At 35.0% G+C, this 26,610-nt stretch overlaps 1 protein-coding gene across 1 annotated transcript; it reads left to right on the forward strand.

Annotated features, from left to right (window-relative positions):
• The first annotated feature begins 1,255 nt into the window (after positions 1 to 1,255).
• On the forward strand, positions 1,256 to 2,532 carry LOC131606825 (borneol dehydrogenase, mitochondrial-like). Its single transcript, XM_058878939.1, has 2 exons — positions 1,256 to 1,518; positions 1,629 to 2,532. The coding sequence occupies exons 1-2, from the start codon at positions 1,481 to 1,483 to the stop codon at positions 2,404 to 2,406; spliced, it is 816 nt and encodes a 271-aa protein (XP_058734922.1). The 5' UTR covers positions 1,256 to 1,480; the 3' UTR covers positions 2,407 to 2,532.
• The last annotated feature ends 24,078 nt before the right edge of the window (positions 2,533 to 26,610 follow it).

The following is a 26,610-nucleotide window of genomic DNA, read 5'->3' on the forward strand; positions in this document are numbered from 1 at the left end:
AGTTTCCAAGAGGGGTGTGTTAACTACAACTAAGTATGTTCAGCGTGGTACGTTATTGTTTCACAAAGACATGGTATGCTTCTCTTCGTAGAAGGTCGACAAATCTTTTGGATGTATGAAGTTTTTCTCTTCTATCCCTACCTCGGTTTGTGAGATAAAAATATACTTTCATGCTTGTTTCAAGTAATGCTTGGATCAATCAAGCTCTTAGTGTAGTTTGAATATCATAGTATAGCATGTTTTTTCGTGATGATAGGGGTTAATTCTAATTTGCATCAAAGGTTAGTGCAATGTATCGCAATAGCGTTGATTTGTAGATTCTTTCTGATAGAGAATTATATTTAACGATAGGAGATTGTTGTCGCTGCATCGATTCCTTTTTTGTTTCCTTACTTACGATAATCAAAATTTGTCGCTAGATCGAGAGGTTTGGAGGAAGAGTCCCTTGATGGGAGGTAAGACATGAATTTTTTCTTCCTATTGTGACTTCATTGCGATATGGCTTTGGATCAAACACAGTTTGATCATGGTGTTATGTAGTAATCAGAAGTCAATTTCCACGTACGGCCTCATTTGTTCTATATATGAACAAAAATTGTGCTTGATTGGTGATGATTGACTCCAAATGCGATGATACTAATATCTGATACGATGATGCGAGGTAGGCTGTAAGATTAGCAATCCAACGTCCGAGTTAGTTACAAAGTACTAGATGATTCGGGTGAAATTATGAAATAAAAAAATGTATCTTAAATCTCACATGTATTGGTTGTATACGTTAGATAATTTGATTGAGTTTTACATGGTTGGGTTGGATGTTTTGATTTAGCCTGTATTGGGCCTTTATCTAGCCCATAACACCTTAATTATTTGGTTTTTTAAAATTAAAACCAAAAAATTTCCCTACTTGCCCAACCAATTGATGAAAATGAAAAACATGTGAATGTTGATCTTATAACTACAGGATTCTCTAGTGTACACCTGGATGACACAAAAGATAATGATGAAGATTCGGTAGGTAATCATGATTGTGAAGTCCACACTTTTTTATCAATCTTTCCTCCTCAATTTAGTGTGCAAACAAAGTGCATTGTATTCGTGGGCTCAATGTTGAATAGTTGTTAAAAGGGAGAATACTTTTCATTTCAATGCAGTTATTAAACAATATCTTGTAGTTGATTAGTCCATGAAGGCGGCAAATTAATAAAATCAGAATCAACCCTTACCTTTACTACATACGGAGTATTAGAAAAATTAAAGCTTTCATACCGCATGATGAGACAAGTTAGGTGATGTGAAGGGCCCCGATTGTAGGTTCCAACCAACAAAACTTCTCTTATTTGTGTGTTTGGAAACGTGGTGGGGGACCGACACCACGCGTTTCACACCATTTTACGGTGATTTTTAAAGCTCCTATTGGTAGCTTTTGTGAAACGCACGTCCATACCGTGATTTCTCTAGAAACGTGAAAAGCTCAGCCATGACAACCGTTCCTTTGGCCTCCGCTGTTCTACGAAGGTAAACAAGTTTCAACTTCACCTCGTTTCTGTTTCTCTGTTTTTTCTATAAGCCTTGTAATAAACAACTTGTTTTGTTAAATATTGTGCCATGCTCAATTCATTTACAAGGCTTGAAGGCAAGGTGGCTCTGATCACCGGTGGAGCGGGCGGCATCGGCGAAGCCACCGCAAGACTCTTCGCCAACCATGGAGCTAAAGTCGTTATAGCTGACATTGAAGACGACAAAGGTAACTCACTTTGCCAAGAGTTACACAAATCATCAGCTTCTTATGTTCACTGCGACGTGACAAAGGAAAAAGACATAGAAACTGCCGTGAACACAACGGTTTCCAAGTACGGCAAACTCGACATCATGTTAAACAACGCTGGCATAGCCGGTGTAAACAATACCAACATACTTGACTTCAAATTATCTGAATTTCAACAAGTGATCAACATTAACTTGGTTGGTGTCTTTCTCGGAACAAAACACGCTTCAAGAGTAATGATCCCTGCTCGACGAGGTTGCATAATTAACACAGCTAGTATTTGTGGAAGCATAGGTGGTGTGGCGAATCATGCCTACACGAGTTCAAAGCACGCTGTTGTGGGGCTGACGAGAAACACGGCGGTCGAGCTTGGACCGTTCGGTGTTCGGGTGAATTGTGTGTCGCCTTATATTGTTCTCACTCCGATGGCTACGAAATACTTAAAAGTAGATGATGATGGGATTCTAGGGGTTTATTCTAACCTAAAGGGTACTAATCTTTTGCCAAATGATGTGGCTGAAGCTAATCTGTACTTGGGAAGTGATGAATCTAAGTATGTTAGTGGTCACAATCTTATCGTTGATGGAGGATTTACAGTTGTGAACAATGGATTTTGTTCTTTTGCACAATCTGTGTGATTGTACGTACTTTGATATGTCTTTATAATTCTGTGCAATTATTGTTGTTTATGGTGTTTTGTAAGTTGCATCAAGGTTGTTACAACTCAGGCTACAGGCTAATAATCAAATCTTGAGTTAAATATATTTTAACCCTTTTTAAATATTTCAATTTCAATTTTTAATTCTTTTAATATTTTTTTCTTAAAAATAACAATTCATCTGCTTCGAAATACGAGTATTGTTAAATGAACTTACACCAATTAAATTGTATAACCGATGTGAAATCCAATAATGTCTTATCTGTTAAAACGAAGGTTTGAGGTGAAAAGTTAGTGGTTATAAATTTGGCTTAACTGCGTGACCGAGGTGAAAAATTGGGTTATCACTCCGACAATATTGTCTGGCAAAGGGGAAAATCAGTTTTAACAGTTCGACCAGTCTCTGGAAGTAATATATGGCATACTTACATTAACATCATTGTTGACCTAGTGACTCCAAACATATATAAGAGGGGAGTGTTGATTATAAATCGAAACTAATTCAATTAACAACCAGAGCATTTCAGCGGAAATAAAGAAGGAAGGTGGAGATAAAAAGAGATACAACGCGAAAATAACATAAATAAATAAAGAGTTAAGGGATATAGAGAATGCCTTTGAAATTTCTCCTAATTTATATGTCGAACAACCGAGATTCGGACCGCACTTTCAAGGATATATATATTAATGAGCAGCGATATCATATGCCAGTCCAAAATTTGAGAGAGCGCTTTGCAACTACAGATGACATGGAGGCAAACTTTTGAGAGTAGGATCAAGTTTTAGTCCACATAAGAAATATAAGGACGACCTGGACAAGATAAAACCAATCATAGGATACCATGGATGATGTACACAACTACTTCAACTTTAGCAACATGTGATTTAAGAGTTTTAGAAATTTCTCAACTTTTATTTTAGCTATTTTTCTTTTTGTAATTCAATTTAATCAAGAGTAATAATTAGTCTGATAAATGCTCTTCCCCTTTAGTACTATTCTCTATGCTTTACTTAATGAACAATTTTATGGCTTTTGTTTATTTCCGTTAATGATTTGCTATCTTACCAATAAAAGTATAAAAGACAAAAAGAAACAAGACACCAAAAAAGAATGAATAAAAAGAGTTGATCATCATAAAAGTTTCTGATGCAGATTGACATTTGATAAAGAAAAAGGATAGCCAACTGAATTGTACTCGATCTCCATATACCTCGACTAGTGAGGATTAAGCCAAAAAAATCCATTGCTTACGTTTCCTGCTTATGAAAGTATCTGTACATTTGTTATTTTCTAGAATTTGCTCAATTTCTGATTTAGTCTATTCGTTTGATAAATTACATATTGAGACCCTTGTTTATGGAAACTCAGAGCTTTTTCAAACCAACATGTATGAAATAAATATATATGTTGTTTAACCATATAGATCCTGAGCGCTTCTTTCACTAACATAGCTTAATTTATATCCATTTGACTTGAAAGATTAAATCTTCCCACCGTCTTTTGAGTTAGGTAGAATGTTTAGTTTCCATGCATGATTAAAAAATATTAGTTTGGGATCGGTCTTCGAAGTTAGCAACGTTTAAGTTTGAAATTGGGCAATTAGAGAAAAATGGTCAATAAAAAAATATAGAAGATACAAAATAAAGAAGTTAAAATGACTATATATACATATATATATATATGAAAAATGAAAAGGACCAATAAAAATTGCATTCTCTAATATTGATTGGCCAGGTAAATATAATCATCAAAGGAATATCGTAACATAAAGAAACTAGGTACCTAACTCCAAAATTTTAAGCCTACTAAATCAAAATATCATACAGTGACATAAACCTCATTACAAATTTGAAAAGACCTCTAAAGTATGTGTTTAGTCTGACTTTGTTAGAAATTTTACAAAATTATGGAAAAATGATTTTGTAGGTTGATTGTGTGATTACCCTGTAATACGAGTGAACAAAGGTAAGATGAGAGATAGGTTGAGTACATGTGGTGTTGGAAGAACTTTTTGGAATTATCTAGATTGAAGCAAGGAACGAAAGTGATGATCAGAAAAAGAAAAAATAGAATGATGATGTTCATTGGTAAGGGTATTAAAAATTCTAGTAACACATGCTCGATGTCTTACTGGATGTTATGACATCCACGATTACACACACATATAATTATAACAGACCAGCATAAAAACAATAAAGAACACACAGAATTGTTTACCCAGTTCGGTTCAAACAACCTACTCTGGGGGCTACCAAGCTAGGGAGAGAATCCAATATAAGAAGAACTAATTCGTAGTTAAACTCCCCCGTTTAAAACTCCTCACTTAAAACCTACCTAATGCAATCCCAATCTATTCCTAGACTTGAGTATCTCCACTCACTCCCCCTCAATCACAGCAGTGATTACAAATAAACATAAACAACTACAGAGAGAAGACACTCTTCAAAAACACACCTTGATCAGGTTAAAAGCTTCAATCAAGAGACACACACTCGTGCTTAAAAGCTTTGAGTGACAATAAACACACACAACCTATTCCAACGCAATCATCAAGGACAAATGCTTGGATCACAAGAGACAGCTACAAAACTACAGTTCTTCACAATACACAAAATCTTATGTCTGCGTTCCAAATTAGGATTGCAGTCTTTTATATGCAGCTCTTGGGCCTTGGGCTTTTTTAGAAACAAATTAGGGTTAACCAAGTTAACCTAATTTACACGCCATCTGGTTGTTTTCAAAATGTGATGTCAGCATGATCTTCTGGACGAAATATTCAGCACACAATAAAAGGTTTCCTAAACTGATAATTGAGAGAAATTAGGAAACACATTTAATAAACAATAACAGCTCCTGCTGTCACACACGAATGTCACGACATCGGTCATGACATTCACTATAGAACCTGTATTAGATTCACACATATGCAGCATGCATAACACAATATCAACCAAGTATGTTTTACCACAAATGCAACCAACATGAAAACACCTTCAATCTCCCCCTTTGGAAAATTATTGGCTAAAACAACCTGTCACACCATATCAGAGAAATACTTGCAGCGGACACAATGTAACCAAAACACAATCAAGATCAGCTAATACAATACAGACAACATACATGACCAGTATGCACATAGTGCTTAAACAAATCAGAAAGCAGCCACAAGAGCAGCACAAACACAAACAGATCAACACAAAAATAAGCATATTAAACTTGTTGATCACACACAACCACCATTCTTGTTGTTCTGGGGTGACACATTTACTACTTCTCCCCCTGTTTGGCCACAAAAGTTGCCAAAGCCACCAAAATGTCTTCTCCCCCTATTTTTTCAAACTATGTAGCATCAAGAGCTTTTGTGAAAATGTCAGTTAGCTGAAGTTCAGTGTTCACATGCTCTAGGAAAATTACCTTGTCTTTGACGAGTTCTCTAATAAAGTGGTGTCGGATATCAATATGTTTCGTTCTGCTATGCTGAATTGGATTTTTGGAGATGTTGATAGCACTGAGATTGTCACAATATAAGGTCATGACATTTTGTGGAACATTTTACTCAGTCAGCATTTGTTTCATCCAGACCAAGTGTGAACAGCTGCCACCAACTGCTATGTACTCTGCTTCTATAGTAGATAAGGAGACACAATTTTGTTTCTTGCTGAACCATGATATAAGATTGTTACCTAGGAAGAAACATCCTCCAGATGTGCTTTTTCTTGTCCATGACAGCTTTCCTCCATAAGAGCTTCTTTACAAGCTGGCTGTGATGCCCTTGATTTAATTAAGATCTCAAGAATATCAATGTGGCCCTCCCTCACTACCGTAGTAGTTGCAAAGCCTCTGAAGAGCTTTTGATTTACATCAGCTCCCACAATCGGTAAATCCATTCTACCGCGAGTTAACATGTTTTTCGTATCGACCAAAACTCCCTCCATGATCGGATCGTTAAGCTCTTTCCGATGGTGAAGAAGGTTAGTCATGATTATGGTTCCATTGCCAACATTTTCTTGAACAATATTCATGAAGGTTTTCATAAATCCAATGAGGGTTTTCATAAGCAGATCTAAATCTTCAACAAAGGTAACCTCAGTTCTAATGGTTGTATATACATCACTGAATTCAGGGCCAATATAACCACTTCCAACAATTGCTATCCAATCAGAAACTGAACCAGTGGTAATGATGATGTCTTTGGCAGTTACTGCATTGTTAGAAGAGCTAACTTTCACCTTTTGAAGACCCAAAATAGTTCCAAAACCCGTCAGTATATCCATTCCAAGTGCTTCCATTGAGCTGGTCTAGTTATTGCAAACTTTCGAAGCAAGATTGTTAGCATAGTCAACAACTACTTATCTATCATACCCAGCATTAGAAACCTGTAAACCAAGCGATTTCAAGTGATGACTATTCCTCAACTCTCGCTTACGACCACTTACAGCCAAAAGAGCTTTAGAAGGGACACAACATCTGTTCAAGCATGTCCCTCTTACCACATCTCCCTCAACAATTGTTGTTTTCAAACCCTTGAAATTGGAATGAACATGTGTACCTTCGTTAAAAATTCCCAGAGGAGCCACACTAGGAACTTCACCAGTCACAAGACACAAGGTGAAACAATAACACAATTAAAAACAACAATCTTCTCCGTCGATTCTTCCTGTTTCTTTTCTTCATCTTCATTTTCTGGCTGATCAACTATGAAAGAAACTTTGGGCGAGTTGATAAATTCTTTTTGGCCAAACCATTCTATGACATGAACCCATCTTGAACTACCAAGCCAGTTGGAGATTAGAGACTCTCCAATACAAACAAACAAATTGATTCCATCTTTAAGGGAAGGAATACCAACTTCAAGATTTCTTGTCCAATTCACGAGCCTAGTTTGATAAACTCTAGAGCTACACAACACAAAATTAATATCACCAACCCCTAACTTAGATAAGATGCTCCAATTTATGAGAAATTTTATTATGCTTTCCTTAATAGTGCCTATGATGTCTAAGCTCAAAATAAGTGGCGAACAATCTCGATCTGGATTCGCAAAGATGAGAGCATAAAAGTTGACTGTGTTGACTGATGTAAGATTGTTAACTAAAGGGTGGAGGGGTTGCTTAGAATATGGCGGTGAGAACCCCAAATGAGGCAGTTGTCGAGCAAAGTAAAAAGATCGGGTGGCATTAAGAGTTACCTTGACGGTGGCTATTGATTCACCATACATTGACGTCACAGTCGAGATTCTATCAGGCGGTTCCGGTGGGGGTATCTCTTCATCAGCTAGAGCAATAAGGTTGTCGAAATCTTGGCGTGTTGCTTCAAAGGAAATGGGTTGTTAATGCGGTAGCTCTGTTTCTCCATCATTTAGATTGGGTTGCTGCATTTGTTTTCTGAACAGATCTGGTGATTCTTGAATAATACAACTTTGCTCTTTCAAGAATGACGATTCTTAAACCATTTCTTCTTCATTCTCCTCAACAGAATCCTTGGTTGAATAAAAGGAATCCGTTGATTCATATGATGGTTCCTCTTCTTCATCATCTAGCAGTAAAATGAGTCTCCATTTCGGCTTGAAACGCCATAATAGTGTTGTTGTAAATGTATCCCAACTATATCTGCGATGAACACGAGACCACCATATCCACCATGTGAAAGCAGAGCCTCTCAATGCTCCAACAGCTTTTAAAACCTTCAATGACTTGGGTGTTTCATATTCCTTGAAAAATTTCTCCAAACATAGAATCCACCAATAGGCATCTTCTTCCCCATCAAACAATAATATCGTCATAAATTTTAAGCGGAAGTGAGATCGAAAATGAAAGCACCAATTGATTGGATGCTAAATAAGAACCCTAACAAAACTACTAAAAGCTTGAAAATATAAACTATGAAGATAAAATAAAAGGAATAAAGATAAATTTCATTTCATTTCTTTGATACTCTAAAATGTGTCAAAGACACTACATATATAATGCTTCTAATGGATAAATAATTAAAAGCCCAAAAGCTATTAAAAGCTCAAAATGTCTTAAGAATATTCTAGATAACATTATAATATAAAACTAATAAAACTAATAATAATTGATTCTATTAAACTCTCTATCAATTCGCGTCGTAATTGTTGTTGTTGTTGTGTAAGAATTGAGAGGGAGAGAGCATGAGTATGAGAGAGTGTCGCACAAGAGAAACCGAAAAAGATTGAGCCAATCCGCGTGAGAAAAAATACTTCTCCGAAGAAGCGCTTCTGGACAAGTCGTGTTTGCTTTCATGAAGGAGCTTTTCCGTGCATTTTAACGTTACTGCATAAATCTTCATTTTTCTTTCTATTTACAACATACATAATTTGGGAATTGATAAAGGTATGGACAATTTTTTTATAATTTTTCTTAATTAGTTTTCAAATTTTATATCTATTATTGAAAGAAAAAAATACACCCATAGCGTAAAATAATTTTACACCGATCATGTTAAATGTCAGGTCACATTGATATTTTTTAAAAAATTATGTGATAAGAATTATTGATGAATCTCAATAGAATGACAGTGTAAAATTATTTTACACTATCAGTGCACTACCTTTAACCTCTTATTGAAATACAATTGAAGAATTACATACCAAATTATATTATATGTAAGTAAATATTTTTAATATTTACAAAAATAGAAATAAATTATTAAATAAATCTATTTTTTTTAATAGCTCAATTATATTTATTATAATAAAATAAACTTAAATAATTTTATCTTAATTTATTTTTTATCAATTAAAATATTAATTTTATCATTCTATAATATAAATATATATATATATATATATATATATATATATATATATATATATATATATATATATATATATATATATATATATATATATATAAAAAGTATACCTTTTATTTTATAAAAAAAATTAAGATTGAAATTAAAATTAAAAACTAATTAAAAAACACTATAAAAATAATAAAAAATAAGGATTAAAATTTCAATCTAATTTTGTAAATATCAATGATTATGAAATATATAAAATTAAACATTATCTCAATCCACCCATGATATTCTTAAAAAAAATACTAAACATAGAAGTATATTAATTTTATTTTTCAAAACTATCATACCATTTATTAAAACATAAATTAAAGAATTACATTAAATTTAAAATACTAGCTTTTATTAAATTAAAAAAATTATTATTATTTTTAGAAAATATTTAAATTTATTAAATTTTTTGCAAAAAAACATTTAAATTAAAAGAAAAATATTTTACATTATTTTTTAACTCAAAAAATAATAAAATATAATACAAAAGAAAATCCGCAGCAAAATTCGCAGAAATGTTTCCTGCGGAATTACCCGCGGATTATTTATTGTAGTTTGGTTTTTTATTCAAAATATATATTGTGCAGCAAAATCCGCAGGTATTCCTGCGGAATTTTATGCAAAACTTTTATCCGCAGATAAATTTATATTATATAAGAAATTCCCAGGAAAATCCGCAGGTATACTTGCGGAATTTTTTCCGCAGGAAATTCCACAGGTAAATCGTGTATTTCTGGTAGTATTTAGTGGATTTTCTAAAGCTCTGATAATCTAAATTCTCAAAACACCTATTAAAATAGGCAGAATACTCACTTCGTTTTGATATGCAACGATAAATAAATTTATGTCTTCAACAATTTTAATTCTCCCAACCTTTTCTTTTTTCCAAGCATAGAAAGTAAAGAAAATTTAATTTCACATTTCTTTTCGCATAAATGAGCAAATAAAAAACAAAAACAAAAAATTGACTGATAAAATTTGATTTACAATTTCTATTTCTATTTGTTATTATATGAAAAGAGTATGAACAGATTTAGGATAATATATAGCAGACGAAAAAGTATAAAAATCAATTGAGCATGGAAAAGGCTGCACGTGAGGTGTTATAATCTTAGCCCTTTGTTCTCACTCTCACATAGCACTTCCCTTTCTCATTATATCACATCCCTGTTTTATATATATATATATATATATATATATATATATATATATATATATATATATATATATATATATATAAAAGGTTTTTTGGTAAAAAATTTCAAAATATATTGATTGTAAAACAATTTTTAATTTTCGTAAAAATACAATTTTTTATATAAAACTAGTTTACAACTACAAATTGATTTTAAACCAATTTATATATACAAACCGGTTTAAACTAATTTATAATTGAATTGAAACTGTTTTAATAGTTAACTGACTTGTTATTAATGTGGTTATTAAAAACTGAACTGAACCATTTATATGGTTCGGTTCAGTGCAGTTCATGAACCACGAACATCCCTAATTGAAATAAAGAGCTTAGAAACGCCTAGTGTTACTTTGAATTTGCTTAAGGAATTAGGGAATTATCATTTAAATTAGTGAGTCGTACATCAAGATATTAGTGCAGTGGTCTTGTTATTTCGCCGTATAATTGTCGCATAGTTGTTATTCAAACGATACATGTAACACCCCAAATATTATAATTGTTATTTAATTATTTTGTTGTGAATTATTTGACGAAAATAGATGATTTGACGATGCCATAATAGGGGTCTAAGGGTTAATTAAGTAAAAAGGGAACAGGGAAAAAAAAGAATCGTATCATTTGAATATTGCTCAGAGAGAATTAGAAATGAAAAAGCGATGAAACGAGAAGAGGCTAGGGCTTGAAGATTCAATCGCTAAAGTTTAGGAACCGTCAATCTAAGGTAAGGGTGGGGTTCCAACTTTCTAAGGGGTTGTATAATAATTTGTATGTAGGGTTGATTGTCATTGTTGTATGATGTTGTTCTTGATATTGCTTGATGAATGTGTGAACCTAATTTTTGAATTGTCGACATAATTGTGTTTGATTTGATAAATTGGTTGTGTAAAGTGTGTATAAATGTTGCGTAATATGTGTATGTAAATGTTGGAACTTCAAAATATAATTTTTGGATACAATTTGGGGTTTTGGGGTTGAGAGGGAAGGATTTTCGTAATGCAGAAAAATTCATTTTTTTGGGACTGGCTCATGTGTAACAAGTTACCTGTTTGAGGGTAACCGGTTACCCTATGTGAAAATGGCGTAGGGAGGCAATTTTTCAAAGGTGTAACCGATTATCGTTCTGGTGGTAACCGGTTACCATAAAAAACAGAAGTGTAGTGTTTTTGGGTTACAGGGGTGTAACTGGTTACTAGTAAATGGGTTACAGGGGTATAACTAGTTACTAGTAAATGGGTAACCCGTTACCACTATTTTGAACATTTTGTTTCTTCAAAACTTTAAAGATCCGTAACTTTTGACTCGGGTGTCCATTTGACGCGCCGTTTTGAAAACATGAGATTAATTTTTATCGGGAACTAACAGTTTTTCGTGCCAGACTATGTGTATTATGCTGATATGTGTGCATGCTTTTATGTGTGTTAATGTTGTGTGTTGTGGTTGAGTTGTATGGACTGTATGTTGTATGTATGAATAACATGTGGCCTATATTGGCATGTCGCATTGATGGATGTGGATATCAATTTGTTGTGTTTGTTGCATGGTTGAGTTACGTGCATTATATGTTATGGCCTTTATTCCTGTTGTTGGCTCCGATCTTGGATGACGTTGATCTGGAGTGAGGTGATCCAAATTGTTCACGATTGTTGGCTTCGATCCTATATGTCCTGGATATGGAGTGAGGTGAACCAAATTGTTCACAATTGTTGGCCCTGGTCCTAGATGGCATGGATTCAAGAGTGATATTGGTACCACATGCATTGAGTCTGTTAGTCGGTCTTATTGCATTACATTATTGTTGACATTGATGAATAAACAGTGTGATTGATGTGTGAATCATGTGATAATTATTATTGGATGGTGTGTATGTGTGAGATACATAATGTATGACTATGCATGATCATATTACTATATGCCTATTATTATACATTTTTTTATATTATTGTGATATCTCACCCTATTTTTGAAATGATGCTTTATACAATAACGTGTAAATAGTCAGGAGTATTTCGAGGCTGCGGAGTTTGGAAGAGGTTTCTCTTTATTTCTTTTCGAGTCGGCGTCGTTGCTCTGATACATATCACTTGGGGGATGAACGCTTAGTCTATTTTGATGTTGTTTTTGATGATTTGTTTGGAGTCGTATGAAATCTCTATTATTTGAATAAATATCGTTTATTTGTTGAATGCAAATGTTTCCTTGTATTAACTATGATTATTTTCGCTGCATAATAAAGTAACTTTGAGGATTTATGAAGTTGTTTTGGTTCATCCGAAAATGTTTTATGTATCTATAAACAATTGAGCAGGTTTGATATGTTTGAGAAATGTGTCATCCTAGTTGTATGTTTTATTTTTCGTTTATTTTTTTGAAAATTTTACTCTTATTTTATATTAATATTTGTCGGGGAATTAGGGTGTTACATTAATGGTATCAGAGCAGGTCGGTCCGTCCGGGCAAGTTATCGAGTCAGTAGTGTGGTTTGACATTGGAATATTATTGTTGTGTTTCTTTTAACCGTGTTTTCTGTGATGGTATGAAACATAGAAATGGATGGAAGAACGATGTTGCTATTGGTGCTGCTTTGCAGGTTGTTGCTCAAGTTGTGCAACAACATTCCAATGTTGGCGGGAATGATAGGTCCCGTACATTGGAAACATTTTAGAGGAATCATCCTCCTACTTTCAAGGGTAAGTATGATCCTGACGGAGCGGGAGCTTGGCTTAAGGAGATTGAAAGGATCTTTTGAGTCATGGACTATTCTAAGACACAGAAGGTGCATTTTGGTACACATATCCTGGCAGGAGAAGCTGATGGCTGGTGGATTAGTACTCGTCAGAGGTTGAGAGTGGTGGGTGAGGTTGTTACTTGGGCTGTGTTCAGCAGAAAATTTCTGAGGAAGTATTTTCCAGAAGATGTGCGCGGAAAGAAAGAGATTGAATTCATAGAGTTGAAACAAACAAGGGAATTTATCTGTAACTAAGTATGTTGCTAGTTTTGTAAATTGGTAAAGTTTTTCGCACGATAGTGAGGCTACTGCTGAATTCTCAAAGTGTATCAAGTTTGAGAATGGGTTTTGTCCGGGAATCAGGTGAGTATTTGGATATAGAAGATTCGTAGATTTCCAAAGTTAGTGAATAGTTGTGAATTCATGAAGAGGATAGTAAATCACATTACAAGATTATGAGAGAGAGGAGAGGAAAACCACAATAGAACTGTGGGAAGCCTTACGGTGCTCCAATTGGCAAGGGAAAACAACATGTTGTTGAAGGTAATAGGCCAAGAGGGGGAGGTGCTGCTGCTAAACTTAGATGTTTTAAATGCGGTGAGCGGGGATATTGGATCAGTGATTGTACAGGCGATTTGGAAAAGTGTTTCCATTGCGGAAAAGGTGGGCATGTGATAGCGAACTCCAAACACAAGGTAGTGACATGTTTCCATTGTGGTGAAGAGGGGCATATCAGTACTCATTGTCAGAAGCCAAGGAAAGCTCAATCCGGTGGGAAGGTGTTTTCTTAAGCAGGGAGTTATACATCTAGTGAAGATAGGTTGATCAAAGGTATATGTTCCATTAATAATACTCCTTTCAGTACTATTATTGATATTGGTGCTACACATTCCTTGATTACTGCTAATTGTATGAAAATGTAGAATCTTGTATTATCTTCTATGAATGGAGAGATGGTTATCAATTCTCCAGCTAAGGGATCAATTACTACCTCTTTAGTGTGCTTGAAGTGTCCTTTGTCACTCTTTGACAAAGATTTTGCTGTGGATTTAATTTGTTTACCGTTGAGTGGTCTGAATGTGATCTTAGGGATGAACTGGTTGGAGTTCAATTATGTCCATATAACCTGCTACAACAAGTCTGTTCGGTTTCTTTCTCCTGATGAGGATGAGGAGGCTTGTTTATTGACTGCTAAATAAATGACTAAGTTGATGTAAGACGAAGCTCAAGTGTTTTTGTTGATTGCAACTTTTTTGGTTGAGAATCAAGCTACGATTCATGAATTATAGGTGGTACGTGACTTTCCTAAAGTATTTCCCGATGATATGTCTAAGGTGCCGCCAGAAAGATAAGTGGAGTTCTCTATGGATCTTGTTCCTGGTACCAGACACGTTTCTATGGCACCGTACAGGATGTCAGCATCCAAGTTAGTAGAGTTGAAGAAGCAATTAGTAGACTTGTTTGAAAATAAATTCGTGAGACCAAGTGTTTTGCCTTGGGGAGCTCCGGTGTTGTTGGTGAAAAAGAAAGACGGTAATATGAGATTATGTGTAAACTATTGACATCTGAATAAAGTGACGATAAAAAACAAGTATTCACTTCCAAAAATAGATGACTTGATGGATCAATTGGTGGGTGCACAAGTATTTAGCAAGATTAATTTGAGATCGGGCTATCATCAAATTCGAGTTAAAGACAATGATATTCAGAAGACGGATTTCAGGACTCGATATGGGCATTATGAGTATTTAGTGATGCCATTCGGCATTTCTAATGCACCAGGTGTATTTATGGAGTGTATGAATATAATCTTTCATACGTATCTGGATAAGTTTGTGCTAGTCTTTATTGATAACATCTTGATCTATTCTAAATCGGAGGAAGAGCATGTTGTGTATTTGCGAATTGTTTTGCAAGTGTTGAAAGAGAAGAAATTATATGCAAAGTTGTCGAAGTGTGAGTTTTCTCGGTCATGTTATTTCAGGTGATGGTATTGTTGTGGATCCATCCAAGGTAGATGCAGTGTTGCAGTAGGAGGCTTCAAAATCAGTGACAAAGATAAAAAGCTTTTTGGGCTTGGCTGGTTACTACAGAATGTTTATCGAAGGTTTTTCTAAGTTAGCAGTTTTGTTAACTCAGCTAACTTGTAAAGACAAAGCGTTTTTATGGGATGTTTAGTGCAAGGAAAGTTTTACAAAGCTTAAGAAGAAGTTGACGACGACTGCGATTTTGATATTACCTAACCCGAAAGAATATTTTATTGTGTATTGTGATGCATCTAAATTGGGTTTAGGTGGTGTGCTTATGCAAAATGATAAAGTAGTAGCTAATGCGTCGAGGCAATTAAGGATTCATGAACGGAATTATCCTACTCATGATTTAGAGATATCTGCAGTTGTGTTTATACTAAATGACATTTATATGGTACAAGCAACACATGTTCATACTGATATCTTAATAACATATCTAATATCGATATAGATGTTCTGACATCTATTATGACATCTGAACAGACTTTTAAAATTGTGTGATTATGCAGAAAATAAATATGCAGAAACATAAATAACACATACGGAATTTTTTACCCAGCTCGGTGCAACATCGCCTACTTTGGGGCTACCAAGCCAAGAAATAAGTCCACTATAGTATTAGTTCAAAGCCTAAACAAGTCTCATTCTTACAACTTTCTATCCTAATCACTATCATATGCTACCTTAAGACCTTCCTATATATGAGAAATCCCATCTCACTTCTTGTCATCCAATTTTGGCCACATGTACAGTTGGAGATACAAAAGATTATTCCATATTAAATTATCCTGACATTTGAAATAAACTGAAATATATCCAAGAGAATTATCTCAGAATTAAATCAAATCTCATAAGATTTTAAAATAGCATGTGTTAATGTTCTGTTATAACATGTCACAACATCTGTCAAAACATCTTAATTGAGTAACATGTTAGAACATATTTCCATAACATCAATATTAAACAAAGTTTTAGCAAAATTGTGCCAATCCTTAAACCATGATACTTACAAAATAGTGAAACGATATCCTCTTGATAGAACGTCAAACACTTTACATACCATCAAGCTGGAAAGACAAGTCTATCTCATCCAACACAATCCCGTCTACTATCAATAAGAGATTAAGGGTGATCAGTTCCTTAATTTGTCAATAGGTAGCCGACAATCATGATGAGGAATAAACCATCATTACTAAGCCTTCCTTTAGAACTTGTACTCAAAGTCACCTAAAGCACCATGGTTCAATAATCTCCATTGAGGTTTACAAATGCTTCCACAATTTCCTTCTTATTATATCTTGTCGATGAAAAACCATCGCCCAAACACATTACATGGTCTATAACTCATTACATGGTCTATATCACACTCATTACAAATATGATTCTAATCCCACTTGAATTTATTTTCCCTTTATCGTTACCCCTCTTTTCCTGAAAGTTACCGTCACTCTTAGTAACCGACATAAGTTGCATCTCCATGTGCTTCCTCCAACAACTTCACATTATTCCTAATACCAAACATCTCATTCCCTAAACGCATTCATTAACAACATATCGTACTTGACCTCGTCTCAAACAAACTACAATAGTTTCCATCTAAGCCCATAAAGTTTCTAGTCTCCGTAGCTGACTTCGGAGCCTTCTGTCGCCCTCGGTTTTTTTATATCTCGTGAGATACGAACTGACTCTTCTTTTATTTGTGAGTTTTGAAAATCAGAGAGTCGCCACCGACTTTTATTTTATCCAATTAAGGAAAGGTTTATAAAAGAAACAGAAAAAGACCTTTAAGAGATTTTGGGTTCGGGGGTAGGTTATACAAAGGGAAGGTATTAGCACCCCTTTGTATCCATGGTTATCCATGGGCTCTTAATTGCTTATCTCACTTGTTTGAATCATTTGTCTTGCTTTGAAATGCTTGTATGTGGTTTTAAAATACCTTTGTAATTTAACTTTGTAATGATCCTTGTGTGGACGTATACAAAGTGTTTTATCTTTCGAAAGATGTTTTTGAAAAAAAAAAATCTTTAACTTCGTAATGATCCTTGTTTGGATATATACAAAATGTTGTATTTTTTTCGAATGTTTTGTTTTGAAAAACACAGTGATATGCAAAACATTTGTTGTTTTGATTTGAGCAAGCAATTAGGAGATCTACCCTAAATTTATAAGGTCCTTTCCCATTTCTTTTAGAAAATTCTCCTTTGATCGGATGTAAACAAAAGTTTAGATTTGTATTTGAAACAGTATAATTGATTTTGAAAAGAGTAACAGAGGGATTACCCTAAGAGGTGCAAGTGTGATCGTGTTTTGATTCAGATATTTTTATCTTTGAAGTTAGTGACCTAACGCTTCAGTTATTATTCTTGACATACACGCAGTTTTATGTGTACGAAAATTAAAGTATGGGAATGTAAAATGCGGAAAATAAATCTACGCTATTACATCGATTGTGCGGGAAATGTAAACTACGCTATTTACATGATTTTGACAACCTATACACTTATCTATGATTTTAAATTGCAATAAGATAAAAGGAAATATTTTTGGATTTTTGGATGATTGATTTTAATTAGAATTAATGCATGATTAATTTAATTAAATGAGATAAAAAGAAATAAAATTTAAACCTAAAAAATTAAGTTTAAAATATGTTCATATTGCTTGTTAATTAATTTTAAAATAAAACTAATTTTTTTGGATTTTTTGAGATTGTTTTGGAAATTTATTAAGTTAATTAATATATAATTATACAAATAATTATACAAATAATTTACACTTAGAGAGAAAAAATATTCTAAATATGTACAAAATTAGTCTATAATATATAAACTTAATTTAAATAAAAAGAAAATATTTTTTCCTGATTTTTTTTGATAGGTTGAAATAATTAAAAAGCAAATATATAAATATATACTAATTAATTAAACAAAATATTTTAATTATAAAGAAAAATAAAATATTTTTGTATCAAAAAATAATATATTATTTTATAAACCTAAAAATATTTTTTGTGTATTTTTCTGATTTTTGAAACTATTTTAAATTAATTTTGCAAAGAAAATAAAATAAAATGGAAAATATATAATTTGTGATCCTGTGTGGTTGATGAAAGAGTCTATGACATGGTCTGTGTGTTTTGGTGCGTTGGATGAGTGGATGGCATGATCTGATGGTGGCCAGCGTAAGGGAACATGGCGCGTGTGACACCTGCAAAACACTGGATCACAACATATTTAAATTAAAACGTGCGCGCGCTTTAGCCAATCAGGGGAAGACACCTCATCGTCTTCTTCCTCTCGCCACTACTTTTAACAGCGTTTTTCCCAAACAAGCGCTGTAATAAGTGAGCTTCATCCCTGCAAAATAGCGAATAGGGGTAAACCTGTATAAAAATTTTTCGCGACATGTTCATTCCACTTGCTATGATTCACTGAGTTCAAATATGCATCTGATGGAGGTATTTATAGAGTGAAAAGAAGGATAGAGACGTTGGGGAATGAAGTGATTCCGTACAAAAAAGGAAAATTTGAGGGGTAGTAGGATTTGAAAGAAAGTGTATGGTAGGGTTTGAAAAGAGAGATGTATAGAATAAAGTTAAGATTTGATTTTGAAAGAAAGAGATTTGAAAAGAAAGGAAAAGATTTTGAAAATAATAGAATATAGTACAAAAATTAGTGGGAAACAAAAAACTAATAATAATTTACTCGTTACCAGTACAGTCTGAATCCCTGGACTCTGCGCCTGCAAAATTTAGTTCTGTACCAATTGCGTCAGTACTATTTATCTGCAAATAAATCTCAAATAAACAGCGTGTGTGAAGTAATAAACAGTAATTGGTGTTTGTGTAAGAATAAATTCAACAGCGAACCAAAATACCGTATAAGAAAAATTCTAAAAACCGAGCATTCATAAAATCAGGATATTTATGGAATAAAATCCAAGATTACATGAAACTCCCAATTTTTAGACAGGAGTCTGTTGTCTTCTTCTTGAAAAAGATGCGGGCAAATTTTGGGGTATAACACCTTCCAACCTAGAACTGCACCTACATTGGATGGACTCACAAATACTATCACCCGAAAAATATCTCATCTGCTTCGAACAATGCAGCAAACGAGTTCCTAAAACTCAAGTTATGAATTTTACACATTTTCGAGATTAAGGCAGCATTCGCCCAGCGAGCTTCCTCATACGCCCGACGAACCAAGTCAGTAGCCAAACTCTCAAATTCCTCAAGTCCTTCACCCAGCAAGCTCCTCTTTCGCCCAACAAACACACGCTTGCTTGAGGGTCACCCGACCAACACATGGGCGAATCATGCCAGTAGCCTCTATCTCCTCTCGTCCTGGACAAGTCCATTCGCCCAATGGCCCAATCGATTCGCCCGGCGAATCAACGCAAACAGGGAAATTCTCTTGCGATTTTTCTGCATAAAACCCCGTCCAAATTCTTGCGATTTCATCACATTACAAGTCCTAAATCATCATCTAAAATCATCATTTCATCGCATAATCACAACTCAATGTAGTATACATTAGGGGTATCATTCTATTGCAAATTCATACCTCTAATTCATCAATATCCTTCACATCATCAATAATTCATCATAACCCAAAAACTCCAAAACCAATTCTACAAATCTGAAAGTAACCTGACCTCAATCCGGCTATACTAAAGACATACTCATTTACCAGTTAGTACATCAAATCGTCAATCCTTTGAAGTGGATACTCAATCTTAATAGTCACCTTATTTAACTACCTGGGGTCCACACATAATCCCGTACATTCATATTTCTTCTTAACTAACAACACATGAGCACCCCACGAGTAAACACTCGGTCGAACAAACTTCTTCTCAAGAAATTATTCTAGTTGTTTCTTCAAATCAACCAATTATGATGCTGACATTCTGTAAGGAGCCATTGGCACCGGACTCGTACCTGGTACTAACTCTATGACAACTCTACTTCACGGTCTGGAGGTATTACCAATGTCATTTGGAAATCCATCTTGGAAATTCACACACAACGTGCAACTCACTACTACTCCTTTACTTAGTATCCAACATAGCAACACTATGAACAACATCACTTCATCCTTCACAAATTCGTCTACTTTCTCAACCGATAAAAAGATCAATCTTCCACTATCACCAAACTCAAATCCACACACTAGAGGTAAGCCGCAAATATTTTTAGGGAAAACATTAAGGAATACACATCCCTGGCATATCACTAGCCGTCACCTTGCTCTCTACCCTCGGAGAAGTAAAGATCAACAATGCATGATTGTTCCCAACTTGACATGTAGACAAGAGTCACAATTTTGTACTTTCTTTGTATTCAAAAACACTTTCGGCTCAACAACACTTGCACTCTTGCAACAACGGCACAACGAACCAACACTTCACAACAGAAACATCTCAGAGAAGCATAAGTCTCCCCCCACTTATTTCAAACTAACTGCTGTAGACGAATAGTTAGAAAAACACTCACCTACCGATAGTGTTCCACACACATGTTGTATACCAAGGAACAAACAATGTTAGACAACCTGGACGGACGGACGGACCTGCTCTGATACCACCAATGTAACACCCTTCTACCTAATATATATTTCGCGAGTAATTTTAAATCAATTTATTAAAATACAAGCATCAACAAGAGTTTCACATCGTCATAAAACATCATATATATATATATATATATATATATATATATCATCCTGCCCCTTAACACGGGTTCTCTACATAATAACAATTAAACTTTCTTTTGAAACATCAGATGTTACATATCAAACAATTAAAGTATTCAAATCATATGATCCCAATCAGATGTTACATATCAAAGCAAGACCATTTATTCAACGGAAAAACTAAACGACTCTGGAGCTATCTGTCATACCCCAATTTTTGACCCTAAGATCATACATCATTTGCATCTCAATCATTAATCAAGATCACAATCTTGAGATTTCATTTTTCGGTGTTATGTTCGCTTCGTCTTTGAGGGGAACTATCAAGCACCTAATTTTCTTTAATTTGTTTTATACTAACCAAAATACAAAAATATGCATTTTGTTTCCCTTGTTTGTGTTTTGTAGGAAAAAGATCGAGCAAAAATCAAAAAGTGCAAGAAAGGGAATTTTTGAAATTTTCAATATGGAAATCGATTTACCCCTGTGGGAAATCGATTTCCTGTGCGCAAAATTCAAAAAAATATAAGGAGGGAAGCTTGACATCATTTTGGCACCTTTTTATTTGATCATTTTATCAATTTTCCACCTCATCAAAATTAACTCATTCATTAAACCCTCTTTAACCTCATTTTACCATTTTTACCATTTAAATTGCCACTTTAATCACCAATTAAACACAAGTTAATCACCAAACACAAAAAGACCAATTTGCCACTACTCTTGCTCCAATTCTATAAATAGAGCCCTCTACTCTCTCATTTCTCAAGCTTTTGATAGCCAAAAAAGTTCTTGCAAATTCATTTCTCAAGCTTTTGATAGCCAAAAAATTGCTTGCAAATTCATTTCTCACCCTTTCCAAAACCCTCACCCAAAGTTCATTTTCATAAGATTAGTAAGGTTCACATTGAATCTTGCTAATTTTGAACTAAGCCTCCTACATTTCACTCTTTTCTTTGATTGTTCATCTCCATACTTGAAGGATCTACACTTTGTGCTTGTTCTTGAAGCTACTTCAACACTTTAATTCAAGAATTGGTAAATTTCTCAATTCTAAGATGTAGATCTTTGTTGCTTGTGTTCAATGCATCTTTGATGCTATATTGGTGCTATTTGATGGTGATTTGATGGAAAATTCGTGCTCCTATGGATATGTGATCATAAGGTGTTTGTATGTTTGCTTAAGTCAAGTTTTATGCCTCCTAATGCTGATTTTTTGAATGCTGCGTGCAGGAAATCGATTTCCCTCTGTAGGAAATTGATTTCCACCTTATTTTTTTTCAAAAATTTGAACTCTGGACTCAGGAAATCGATTTCCTACAGAGGTAAATCGATTTCCTGCTGGCAGAATGTGTTTTTTGCCTTTTTTATGCTTGTTTTGGCTTCCTACTTCCTCCACTTCATTAATATCATTGGATCTAGGATGTTGATAGGTTTGAAATGACCTAATCCATAATATTAGATGAATGATATTAATGATAGTGTGAGTTGATTATCTTTATGCATTTTATCTTCTCCTTCTCCTTTTTTTCTTTTGATCGATGAAAGTCTTAATACTTTGAGAATTCTTATGGATTTTTAGTAAAGACTAGATCGTTACCTATTTTCTTTTCGTGCGGTATTGCTTTCGGAAGGCGATCTACATATCGTTCTTCTCGCATGCATTAGCACATAAAGTTTTGACCGGCCTCGTTGTAGGGTGATTTCTACATAAATCACTTGGCGATCTGCTTAACATAGCGCAATATTTCGTGTCCCGAATAAAAAAAGATCAAACATGGAAGAGAATTGTATGCGGTTGATTTAAGACTTGTGGAGGTTTTTATCGTGTAGTCGCTATGATTCTATCAAGCTTCTGATAAACCCCATTGAATTTAAATCCGAGTACATCATTCACTCACCATAGATCTTCCTACTAACTTTGATAACATACTTGACAAGTTTCAAGATGGTTATCTTTAACACTTAACAACTAACTTTAATTTCCGCACCTTTACTATACCGCTCTTTATATTACCGCTCTTTATATTTCTCGCTTTATCGCTTTACTTTATCATTTCATCATATTTACTTTCCGTCATTTTCTCTTTATCCACTTGGACATATGTTTATGCTTCTGTTATTTTTCTTTTGTCCACTTGGACCATACTTTATTTTTTCGCTGAAACACTAATAAATAACCAAAATCTAAAAAATACATAAGGCTCTCTTTGGACTATCGGTTACTATCCCTAGCGCTTTGGAGATTCGGACTTATGGACCTAGTACCTCTGGACTCATTCTATTACTATCCTGTGATTGTTCTGTCTGTCTGGCATTGTTCTGTTGTATGTTTTTGTGTGCAGGTATTTCCTTGAAAGCCCTTGATGGTTAATTCCAAGGCATTGATATAAGGATTTTACCCGAAAACAGCCGTTACTCTGCCCAATTTTCGTCAGAATCTTAATGTGCTTAATGAAAAATGGTGCTAAGACAATAAGTTCATCTGGATCCCCAAGTGTTAATGTGTTGGTATTGATAAATCCAAAGGATGGGAGAACTACCTTGGCTCTTAATGTCAAGTGTTGGCTTCTTATTTGGTTAGACCGTTTCTTTCCTTAGCTTTTATTTTATGTACTAGGTTAGCCTCTTCATCTCCTCCCATTCTTAAATTTTCAAAATCTTCTCCCTTTTTCCAAAATATTCTTATGTTTGCAATCTTTTCAAAACCTTTTTCTTAAAAATATCTTTCGCCCTTAGTGGCTTTTCTTCAAAAGTTTAGACACCGTTAATTGTCGAAACGAGTGGTTATACCCCACGATTTTGAAATTGATTGATAATAACGAGATCTTTTCCGCGTGAGAGAGCTAGTGGCATACTCGTTGATTTTATCCGAGTTGGCGCCCTTCTTTCATTTGCGATGCAAAGAACTTGTTTGTTCTCATGCTCAAGATCAATGGCTGAGTATTTCTCTCTAACGACAACAAAGTGTTTATTCGTTTTAAAAACTTTTTTTCCCAAAAGCGGAACTACATTAGCTCTGACTTCTCCATTGCACCGAGGAGGTATGTAGGCCCAAAGCTTAACGCTTTGCCGAGCTTATTTTAAAAATAAAACAAACCCTTTTTTTAGCACACACACAACACAGATTTTCAAAAAGGTTCCTGTGGAATACCGCAGATATGAGGGGTGCTTAAAACCTTCCCCTTGTATAATCAACACCCGTACCTAAGATCTCTTCTTTTTGTTTTAAAAAACAAACTTTGGGTTTTTTCGTTCTTTTCCCATTTCCTTTGAAAAAATAAAGCGCGGTGGCGATTTCAAACGAAATATTGATTCGAGTCAATCCCATGGCTTCGATATCAGATTTTCCCCGCTACAGAAAAATGGCGACTTCACTGGGGAACCAGTTTTAAGTGTGTTAAGCCTATTTTTGTTTATCTGTGTGTTTTTATTTGTATATATTATTGTGTGCTTTGTTTGTTTATTTTCTTTTTTTCTTTTTGGTGCTCGATGGTTCCTCTGTGATGAGATAAAGTCCTAACCCGGACTTTGGTGAGTAACTTGAGATAGGAGGTGGTAAGACCAATAGTTGCATGTCAGGAGCAATCCTTAACATGAGCATCATATGGTGGAACCCCAATCAGTGGAGGCCTCATGGAAGGTAGTAGATGTTGTTACGAACTATCGTAAGAACGCTATTACTTTCAATAGTGAGTGTCCGTAGAAGCTGAATGACCTAGAACCCTTTTAAACCATCTAAGCCTTTTTAGGATGTAGTGCAGAAACAAGATCAAGTACCAATTTGAGCTTGTTGTCATGCGATACTACGCTCAGACGAGGTCTTTTTAGGCATATTATTGGCGCCCATGAGCAATTGTGCGTGCCGGTAATATCCGATAGAAGATTGAAAACTCTGGGAACCTTTGTAGAACCCGTTCGGCAGGTACAAAATTCCCTAGTACATACCTTTGTGGGTGGTTCTTAACCTTGACTGCATGCTCGTGACGTCGAACCTTTGAACCCTGTTTGCGCGACCGTGTGTGATCTTGATTGTGATTGATGCATAAACCATACATCCATGCATTCATTTGATTTCCAAGGAACTCATAGGTCTTTTTTTGTAAACATCATAAGTTTCATCAAACTCAATGGATCTTGGGTGTTGATGGGGTGAGAACTCTAATCCACCAAAATGGATGATTGATCTTGATGATAACTTGATCAAAGCTTTGATCCAATATAGGATTTACCTCCTTCACGTTTTGATGTTTACAAGTTAATAACTTGAATTCCTTGAAAATCAAATAAATAAAAAAAACAAAAACAGCAATTGCATCATTTGCATACATACATCCAGGTTGTCCAAGAAACTTATCCTTGCCTGTCGCCATCTTCAGAGTTGTCTGTCTACTGCCAAGCTGATTCCTCCACACAAGTACGGAACTAGAGCTGCTGTTAGACAAAGAATGGCAGATCAAGAGAAACATAACATGGAAGTCAGAATGGAAATTGATGAGTTGAAATCAGGCATGATTAAGCTTACCGAGATGATGCAAGTGTTGATGGCTAGGACTGATCCCCCTCAGAGGACTGTTATTTCCGAAGTCTCCACTGTTGTTGTTGATCCTTTACAGGTTCAGAAGCCACCTTCTACTTGGCCAGAATTTGGGTTACCTGAGAATTTCTCTCCAACATATGTCAATGCTTCTATGGTGGGTCAAACTTCGAGGCAGATATTCCAACCTCCGGTCTTTTCTGAACCTCCACCTGTTGTTCATACTACTGCTCAAGCTGTTCCAGTTCGCTATGACAATCCTCTCTATGATTACCGTTCTGTTGGTTCTGGAAATGTTAGTCAAGGAGATTGTGGTGAAGTCGAAGAAGTCCGTGAGCAATATCAGGCATTGGAAAAGAGGCTAAGAGCCATGGAAGGAAGCAATTTCTTTAGTGTGAATGCTGATAATATGGGTCTTGTTTCAAATCTTGTCATGCCGTCCAAGTTCAAAGTTCCCGAGTTTGAGAAGTACAAGGGGCATACTTGTCCAAGGAGTCATTTGACCATGTACTACAGAAAGATGACTGCTTACACCAACAACCAGAATTTGCTCGTTCATTGCTTTCAAGACAGTTTAAGTGGAGCTTCGTTGAAGTGGTACATGAGTTTGGAAAAGGGTTGTGTTCAAAACTTCCAAGATTTAGCTGATGCATTCATGAAACAATACAAGTATAATCTGGATATGGCACCTGACCGTCGTCAACTTCAGAACATGGCTCAGAAGGAAAAGGAATCTTTCAAAGAATATGCTCAACGTTGGAGAGAATTGGCTTCCCAAGTTGAACCACCATTGGCTGAGAAAGAATTGACTGGAATGTTCATGGATACTCTCTCCCCTTTCTACTGGGAGAAAATGATTGGAAGTGTGTCCTCAAACTTCACAGACTTGGTTACTATTGGCCAGAGACTTGAAGAGGGAATCAAGAATGGGAAAGTTACTCATGTTGCTGAATCTTCAGGTGGATCAAAGAAACCTTATGGAAACTTCCACAAGAAGAAAGAGAATGAGACCAATGCTGTGTCTGATGACAGAAGGGGATCTCGTCGTAGACCTCAAAATGGTGATCAACCTTATGTAGCTGCTGTTGCTCCTGTGCAAGTTCAAGCTGTTAAGCGGAATCAAATTCGTAATAGGGTCGACTTTGATCCTATCCCCATGACTTATACGGAACTGTATCCTGCTTTGGTCC

Source organism: Vicia villosa, linkage group LG5 (assembly GCF_029867415.1).
Source record: "Vicia villosa cultivar HV-30 ecotype Madison, WI linkage group LG5, Vvil1.0, whole genome shotgun sequence".
Lineage (NCBI taxonomy): Eukaryota > Viridiplantae > Streptophyta > Magnoliopsida > Fabales > Fabaceae > Vicia > Vicia villosa.